Here is a 9,585-nt window from a genome sequence, read left to right on the forward strand (position 1 = left end):
AACACCAAAGATTTAATAAACAGGCCATCACACGTATTTTACTCAACATCACCAATTAAATCAAGTAAGAGGATCGAATTTCACACTTTTCAGCAAAAACAAGCAATGGCATTTTTTCTCAAAATTCAGAAAAATACATGTAACCAAGGTATGCGCAACTCACCAAAAAGAAGTAGCGTTTAGCTTTAACACGCGATCACTTGCACCTAAACACATAATTATCATGACAATTACTCACAAAATCACCTTTACTACCAACTTAGCTAAAACTAGAATAGTATCATTTTATAACTTAGTTTCAGCCATCTTCGGACAAAATTCCCAAGTTCAGGCTATTTTTCGATGTTTCAAGCTCGGGGTTGTTCTGTCATAACTAGAAGGCTAGGGTTGAATTTTGTCTTCTTTAATAGCAAAGGGGTTTCAATAGGATTCCTGGAGAAATCTCAAATTCACTTCAGTTAACACAATTAGTATATTTTTATTTCCGGCTTCGACTGCCAGCAACGATTTGTATTACAGGCACCTAGATTTCTAATGCTTCAGTTAAAGACTTAGTTATTGAAAATTTCGTGTTAATCATGTCGAGTCGTAATTTCGGAATTTGCCGAAAAGAGGGGTTTTCTGTTTTGAGCAGATGGCGGAGAGAACCCGAGAGAAAGTGAGGAGTGAGGTGGAGGAGCGATGGTTTGCGATGTTGTGCGTGATTTGTGTGTCCTGTACGAATCACTCTATTTCCTAATGTAGATGCATGAAATACACATTTTAATGTAAATTAGAGAGTAAGAAAGTCAGATTACCAGAAGAGAGAGAAAAAGGGAGTTCGGCAATGGAGTCTTCCGACGAGCGGCGTGTTCGACGGGATAGTAGTCGATTACAGGAGTTCGCAGCTCTTCTTTTCTTCTTTTTTTTTTTCCTTTGCGCTCTCTCTCTCTCTCTCTCTCTCTCTCTGTAATCGGTGGAAGAAGACAGGGGAAAGGTTGATATCCTAATTACTAAATGTAATTAACAAATATAATATCCTTCTTATACATGAATTTATATACTTCGGTGGCCGGATTCAAAAGGTGAATCAACGCCCATTTCACCCATGCATGCCACATGTCACCACGTTGTACCACGTGGCGCTTCGCGCCTGATCGTTGCTATTCTAGTCTGTTCGCGTATAAATTTTGGTCTCCAAAAATTCTTATAATTTCAACATAAACAAATAAAAATATGAGGATCATCGTAGCGGTGTTCGATTTTCAAGGAAAAATCCTAACTTAAAATAACTCGTACAGTGTATCAGATGTAACTCAATTGTCCCTTAGTATTTACAAAATTAAATCAGAATTCACACATTCATTCGGATCACGATACACTTCGCATAGCCTAACTTACTATTAGAATTAAATTAGAGTGTCGAGTTCCTATTCGGATCACGTGACTAGAATTTTAAAATTTCAGGATTTTACAGTAATTGTTATCCTTTTGGCAAAAAAAATTTCAAATTTATAAGAAATGACTCTAAATTGAAGCACTAAAAAATTACTACGTAGTACACAACTTCACAAAGTTATTTTTAAAATAGCTTACAGTTAACACAATAATGCCAAATATGTAGGATTAAGTAAACAAAATAAAGAAAAATAGCCAAACACACAACAAGTGTGATTCTGAAAGGAAAAAAATATACATCTGTCAATTAACGTGTCTCCCGCGACCGCAGCTGTTAAACTAGATTGTTATGCCCAAGAAACCACATCATTGCAACCGCTACAATTATGGCAATATTTTTTTTTAAATTATAAAAAAAATGTGTATCTACAAATTGATGTGTTTCATCATTTCTCTCTCCTTCTCTTCCAATCAAGTGACGATATACCAAAAATAACCAAGTAATTAAAATAGAAGAAGAATCATCTCGAAACAATATTTCTTCAACCCAAAGGAGCTGGGCGCCCAAGAAGTCCAAATGCTTTGATAATAGTCTCTCGAAATCTCACAACATTAATAGTAAAATTTTGCCCATCAAGGTACACAGCCTTTTCAAACCCATACCCTTTCGTCGCGGCCACAGATTCCGGATCAACGACGACAGGGTGATCTCTGCCATAGAGAGAGGTGAGAGAGCTTTCCTCTGCTTCAATTTTGTACTCTAAGTAATTCAAAGGCATCTCTTTCGATGGCTCGCCGAAGAAGAATGCTGAGAAAGGTTCTAGGCCCAGCCCTACCACTTGCACCATGACAGCCCCTTGGGGCAAGAAGAGACCGTTTGTAAGCCCGGCACCGTGGGCCCCGACCAGCACGCTGCACGAGTTCAGTTCCTCTGCTACCTTGTCTAAATTGGCCATCACATCGGGCCTTGCAACGACAACTCGAAAGCCCAATGCCTTCATCATGATCACCATCTCGTCTTCGTTGAGGAACATTCTTGATCCATGACGAGATATAAGTACTAGCACCGGTTTTTCCGCTTGTGACACATCTTGTATCTTTAGATTGTATGATTCTCTGAGAAATTGTTTGAAATCAAGCATGGAGTAACCTTCGGGGACGTTAGCGGTGTTTAAGGCAAGAGCACCATGATAGTGAAGCCCGACAACTACTCCAGGAAAGCAATGCACGCTTACATTTGCTGCTGGATTTATAATTTCATAGCTTGATAAATGGGAAAAAAAATTCTTGTATTTACCAATGAACTTAAGTCTGAAATCGGTGACAATAAAGCGTAGGCGAGATTGGAAGAGGCGACTTGTGAGGAACAAGGGAATGATTAGTTCACTAAAATCATGGAATACGTTTCCTGAGTATCCGCCGGATGAGAAAACCACGGCAGGGACATCATGTGTATAACGACAAGGCGGAGGAGGGTTTCCCTGAAGTATTTGCACTGATGAAACCGATCTCATGAGCCGCTTATCTTCCTTCTTTGGATATGGAAGGACTACGCGATTCGCTTGGGGCATACCTTGACTGAATGGTGCATAAACCTTCATTGTAAGCGTATCGATCCTTACTGGTCTATTGGACACACAAACATCAGTGTGAAGGTCTGAATGGCATGCAAATCCGGTCGCTTCCAGCTGCGCTCGATTCTTTCCTATATGCATGCATGCAAATCCATTGAAGAAACTAATTTGACTTGAATACTATAACAGATTTCAATTTGTTGAATCCGCGTTTTGAAACAAATTAAAGAGATGGGTGACTATAGCTAATCTTTTATGGTACAAAAATGATACTCACACAACAATCCAAACACAACACCAACCACAACCTCTCACATACATGTGGGCTCCACACACGCTATTATGTGTGGGCCCTACATGTATGTGAGAGGTTATGTAAGTTATTGTGTTTGGATCATTATGTGAGTAGCATTGTTGCTTATGGTATGATTACTTGTGTAAATCAAATATGTCAATGTCAAAACAAATCCACTGTGGTACTAATGAGACGAAGGAGTATGTCATTATAGATTTTCCCCCCCCCCCCCGGTAACTATGATTATAGACTTTTACTACTGTTGAATAATGAATATGCAGAAGAAGATCGATGAAGAAGAAGAAGAAGAAGAAGAAACCTTTCACTAGTTTTTCCAAGAGAAACTGCAGCTTCTCTTGATCTTCCATGCGACTCCCGCCCCAATTCGTTATCTGTTTCTTCCCTGCCATTTTCAATCAATGAAATAAACTAAGTCTATGTTTGGTGAGGTAATTTTTGATAAAACGTTGATTTAGGAAAAAATCTCGCGAAGAAGCACATATACATTGATTTAATGGAACTACACGCGATCTGAATTCGCCAGTGTAGAGTAAGCAGAGGAGAAGCAAGCAGAACAATGGAGCTGCGAGAAAAACCAGACTTCTTGGCACCTTCTCCATCTTGGACACAATTTGGTAACTAACCAGATCAAAGCTTTTGCACTAATTTGTACGAGCAATGGACAATCACGGAGGTGCTCGTTGGATTGTCAATTTTCGTTAACTAGATTGTGCGTTGTCGTTTATATATTCTGGTCCATCGTTTTCCTACTCTCTTTTTTGGTAACTCATCGTTTTCCTACTCTATTAATTCAATCCCCTTTTATTTGCTGTCATATATAATTCCACTCTCAACCAACTCTTCGGTTTTTTTTTTTTAATAACTTGATATCCGGGCCAGTTTGTGCGCACCTAGACTAATTCCGGGGTCCTAAAAGTAACGGCCGGGCGTAACCCGCAGTGGCCCCAAGGTTTGTGATGTTTGGCCTGAAATGACACCTGTGACCTCGTAGAGGAGCACTTATTACTTTTTTATAACCACTTAGCCAAACCCCTCGGGGTTAATACCTCGAGTTGTTAAACCATATGTTTCGCAATTTCTGATAGAAATCTTTTTAATCATGCGGTGAGTAGTTGCGTGCTTGCACATATCAATTGACTATTAGTAGTTTAATAATCTGCTTAATGACGGCTCACCCCGTTGGGAATGGTCAACTCATGTGGGGCCATTAATTTGGAAGTCTTATTTGCTTTAGAAGTGATCTTTGGAAGAATCCGGTATCCACCACGGTATAATCGAAAGTAATAGATTTCTAAAGTTAACAATTCCGTCTTCAACAATCTGATAACGAGATCAAAGTTTTTGCATTAACTTATACATGCAATGGACAAATCACGGAGGTGCTCGATCGTTGGATTGTCAATTTTTGTTAAGTAGCTGGACTTTGCATTGTCGTTTGTTCTGGTCCATCCATTTTCCTCTCTTAGTTCATTCCTCTTTTACTTTCTATCCAGTGAACAACTTGAGCTGAAGAATCGCATCTATATATATTGACATATAGAGGCATTGACATAGGGTAGTGATTTTCGCACTTTTTTTTTTTTTATAACCTCACTCCCCTTTTGTCTTTTAGCTATATAAAAATACAATATTGCCCTTAAATGTGTGAAAGAGTGAGATCATTAAAGGGTGATGTTGTAATTTCATATGGAAAAAAAAGGACAAAAAGGGGAGTGCAGTTATAAAAAAAATGAGTGCAAAAAACTGTAACTTCACATGAATAAAGACAAAAGGGGGAGTGCAGTTAAAAAAAATGAGTGTGAAAATCACTCCCCATATTGACATTTAGAGGCACGGATAGATGCGTGTTTTTTGTATAGACAAAAGAAATTTATTAATTAGGATATGTGCCTTTTTTTATATATTCATATAGGGGAGTGATTCTCGCACTCCCTTTTCTTACAACCTCATTCCCCCTATTGTCTTTTAGCTATGTAAAAATACAATATTATCCTTAAATGTGCCAAAGAGTTAGATCATTAAAGGGCAATGTTGTAAATTCATATGAACAAAGACAAAAAGGGAAGTGCATTTATAAAAAAAATGTGTGCAAAAATTACTTTCCATTGACATATTGATGCATTGATAGATACTTGTTTTTTTTTTTTATAGAACAAAAGAAATTTATTAATCAGGATATGTGTTCCTTTATGATAGGCATATCGATACATATTTTCCACGATAACAAGGTGTCGGAGTCACTTGGATCAATAAAAAAAAAGAAGAGGTGTCGGAGTCACTTGATTCGCATCTCGTCTTGAATTCAACGATTGAACAAAATTCCAGCTGCCTTGAGAGAGAGTTTTATTTAAATTTTTTAAAATGACAAATTTATTAAGAAATTTGATAAGGGTACATCAAATAAGGGTGAAGAGGAATCCAACAAAGGGTTGGATGAAAATAAAAAATAGAAAATTAGAGGCCAGTCCCCCTTTCTAGGTTCGTTTTGATCCCAACCCTAAATATTATTTCCGAACCTAGATTGGCTCGGTTAATTTGCTTAATGTCTTTTTTGCCCACAAAGACCCACTCCACATTAAAAACAAAAACTGAACCCCCTCCCCTCTGTCTCTCCACTACCTCCAACACCTCTCTCTCTCTCTCTCCTGATGGAGCAGCGCCGACCACTGCCGCTCTCTCCTCTCTGAAAACATCACTGCTGCGTCGCCAGCACTGCCCCGTTCTCCATCGCCTCCTTCACCTGATCCATCTTCTCCTCCTTCTCGACGTTCCTCTTCTCACTGATCTGCAAAATCCTATCGTCCTCGATCTCCATCATTTGCTAGGGTGCGGTTGCTATTTGATCCAGCTCGAGTTCCTCCAGCGTTCCTTGAGGGTTTGGAAGAATATTCTCATTGTTGGATTATATATATTTTTATTTGAAATGCGAATCTTGAAAAGCTATGGAAGCATCCATCCAATTCGAAGTTTAAGGCAAAGGTATGGTGTTTGTTGCATTTAATTATTATAGTTGTATTTTGAGAAGGAACGGGACTACGAAGTGGTTTTTTGTTTCGTAATATTTTGGCGGCAGCAGCGGAAGCAAGTTCCTCCACCTGTGGCAGTCGATTCATGGCGACGAGTGGTGAGGCTATGTGAATGGAACCAATCCACGCTGGAGATGCCGGAGCGAGGGTAGAAATCTTCGTTGATTAGATTTTTTTGTTGAATGTCAATTGATTTTTTTGTTGAATGCCTTATCCACTAGTGGCAGTCGATTTTGTGGTTTTTTTTTTTTTTTTGTTAAATGTCAGATTTATGTATTTCAATTTCTCATATTTGATTTTGATTACTTTTTTTTTGTTCAGTTTTTGTTCGTGTGTGTATTTTCTATTAGAATTATGTATTGTTCATAAGAGCTGTGTATTTTCTATGAGAACTGTATATTTTTCTTTGAGAATTGTCTATGAGAACTGTGTATTTTTTATGAGAATTATGTATTTTCTATGAGAACTGTGTATCTTTGAGAATTGTTTATAAGAATTATGTATTTTCTATGAGAACTGTATATTTTTTTCATGAGAACTGTCTATGAGAACTATGCATTTTCTATGAGAACTGTGTATTTTTCTATGAGAACAGTATATTGTCCATGAGAATTGTGTATTTTCTATCAGAACTGTGTATATTTTTTATGAGAACTGTCTATGAGAACTATGCATTTTCTATGAGAACTGTGTATTTTTGTATGAAAACAGTATATTGTCTATGATAACTGTGTATTTTCTATCAGAATTGTGTATTTTTTTTTGAGAATGTCTATGAGAATTGTGTATTTTCAATGAGAACTATGTATTGTCCATGAGAACTGTCTATGTGAACTGTGTATTTTCTTATAGATCTGCCTATGAGACTTGGCAGTTCTCATAGCCAGTTCACATAGCCAATGATATTTTTGTTACCGTGTATTTTCTATGAGAACTATATATTTTTTATGAGAATTGTGTATTTTAGTGTGTGGTAAAACTATGTGAATTGTGTATTTTTCAGTTTACATAGTCCAATTCTTATAATTAGTTCAAAAAGCTAGTTCTCTACAAGAACAGTCACTTCTCATAACCAATTCTTATAGAATTGACTATGAAAATTGATAGTTCTCATATAACTGACTATGGAAATTGGAAATTGGCAATTCACATAGTCAGTTCTTATAACTCAGTTCACATAGTCAGTTCTCTATAAGAACTAAGCAGTTCTCATAGAACTGACTATGAGGCTTGACAGTTCTCATAGCTAGTTCACATAACCAAAGGTATTTTTGTTCGAAAATAATATGATTCAAGAATTGATTCTAAAAATATAGCTCTCATAGCCTCAGTTCTCATAGCCATAGTTTAGGGGTATTTTTATTCATTTGTGTATTTTCTATGAGATTTGTGTATTTGTTCATGAAAACTGTCTATAAGAACTATGAATTTTTCATGAGAACTGTGTATTTTCTAAGAGAATTGTGTATTTTCTATGAAAACTGTCTATGAGAATTGTGTATTTTCTATGTGAACAATGTATTTTTTTATAAAAACTGTGTATTTTTCTAAGAGAACTATGTATTTTTTATGAGAATTGTGTATTGTCCATGACAACTATATATGAGAACTGTGTATTTTCTATGAGAATTGAGTATTGTCCATGAGAACTGTGTATTTCTATGACAACTACGTATTTTCTATGAGAACTGTGTATTTTAGCGTGTATTGAGACTATTTGAATTGTGTACTTTTCAGTTCACATAGTCATTTCAAATAATTCTCATAGAACTGATTATGAGAATTGACAGTTCTCATAGCTAGTTCACATAACTAAGAGTATTTTTGTCCGAAATAGTTCTCTTAAAGACAGTTCTCATAGGGACAATTCTCATAGAAATAGTTCTCATGGACAATTCTCATAGAAACAGTTCTCATAGAATTTTTTCATAGCAAATGGTATTTTTTTAATCTTTCATAATTTCACATTCAATATGGATCTTGTTTAGTAGATATCGTCGAGTAGATTCCAAAAATATTTTACAAATGAATATCTACAATAAAAGATATGACTTTTTGAAATTTAAATAATGTTTTTTAATGGTGCACCAGTGCTCATGGAGCATTGGATAATTTTTCTATACTATGTTATCTAGTTCCGTGCGCTGATGCCCGTGGAAGGGCATGGTTGGAATAAAAATACAAATAATTGTACAGGACTAAAATAAGACCAAACCTAATTTTTTGGGCCGGCCTAAAAATTCCCCAATAAAAAACACCTCATGAGACAAGTCCAAAACACACCTTTCCTTGGGGCCAAGCCCAGACCAACAACAAACGGGTCAAGCCCAACCCAAGAAAATTCCAAAATCTTTTGGTCAGAAACGTGTTACCGGCGAGCAAATCCCAAAATCTAACACTAACCGAAACTGCTCATCATCACTGCCGCCACCCTATCCGGTGGCCACCACCCTATCTAGTGGCCACCACCACCCAGCTAGCAACCCCCACCAAGAGAGAACACCAGCGACCCGCGCCGTCGTGAGCCCTACGAGTGAACAGAAACTTATAGTTCAATTTACATTTAACGGAACAGTGTTTTCTTAGGTGTTTATGTCACACTAAATTTTCATCTTTTGCCTCTTTGATTTCGCAATGGCCTTTTAGCCACTCCACACGTGAAATGAACTTGGAGGGTGAACAGTCCAATGAACTATTTAACCAATAATGAATCAAAACACTGGGGAACCACAGCCAATAACAAATAGTAGGCAGCAAATAACAAAACTTAGAGTTACCACGAGTAGGCAGCCCGTGAAAATTTTTCCTAAGAGTGATTTGGCGAAATTCAGCCATTGAGCATTAGGACTTTCATCGGTTCAATCTGAGTCTCTTCCGTAATGGCCAGAGAGCCTTGTCAACCTCATCATGGCTGTTCTTGTAGAAAACATAGACGAGTGAGCATACAATTAAATCTAGTTGCAACGATCCATATCTGTTTCATGCTCCACGGCGTCAAATGCTCCACCGTACCATACTCTTTGAGCATATACATCTATTTTGTTTGGTTTGGTTTGGTTTTCCTTTGTGTTTTCCTTTCTAACTCTTTTGTTTATTAGTCTGTGTAGCTGTTTAGTTATATTATTGAACTTCTCATGTCTCAAAAAAAAAAAAAAAACGAAGGGAAATTTATAAAAATGGTTCTCCTAGTTTCATCCGAGTCTCATTTTCATCGTCCAAGTATCAATTACAACTCTTTTAACCTTCAAGTTTGGTTTTCGTACCAAATTAATCCAATTGATGACTTCTACCC

The 9,585-nt window shown here is 37.0% G+C and overlaps 1 protein-coding gene across 1 annotated transcript; it reads right to left on the bottom strand.

Moving 5' to 3' along the window:
* Nucleotides 1–1,758: 1,758 nt before the first annotated feature.
* On the bottom strand, nt 1,759–3,947 carry LOC131329470 (alpha-1,3-arabinosyltransferase XAT3-like). The gene is made up of 3 exons (XM_058362597.1): nt 3,752–3,947; nt 3,566–3,649; nt 1,759–3,082 (listed from the first exon to the last, which is right to left on the bottom strand). The coding sequence occupies exons 1-3, from the start codon at nt 3,864–3,866 to the stop codon at nt 1,920–1,922; spliced, it is 1,362 nt and encodes a 453-aa protein (XP_058218580.1). The 5' UTR covers nt 3,867–3,947; the 3' UTR covers nt 1,759–1,919.
* Nucleotides 3,948–9,585: the final 5,638 nt, after the last annotated feature.

Source organism: Rhododendron vialii, chromosome 6a (genome assembly GCF_030253575.1).
Source record: "Rhododendron vialii isolate Sample 1 chromosome 6a, ASM3025357v1".
NCBI lineage: Eukaryota > Viridiplantae > Streptophyta > Magnoliopsida > Ericales > Ericaceae > Rhododendron > Rhododendron vialii.

Excerpts from the sequence above, each read along its gene's own strand:
- LOC131329470 (XM_058362597.1), bottom strand. The coding sequence starts at position 3,866 with ATGGAGAAGGTGCCAAGAAGTCTGGTTTTTCTCGCAGCTCCATTGTTC. Across the intron at positions 3,650-3,751 it reads TGTAGTTCCATTAAATCAAT|GGAAGAAACAGATAACGAAT; the intron begins GTATATGTGCTT and ends TGAAAATGGCAG. Across the intron at positions 3,083-3,565 it reads CTTGGAAAAACTAGTGAAAG|GAAAGAATCGAGCGCAGCTG; the intron begins GTTTCTTCTTCT and ends GCATGCATATAG.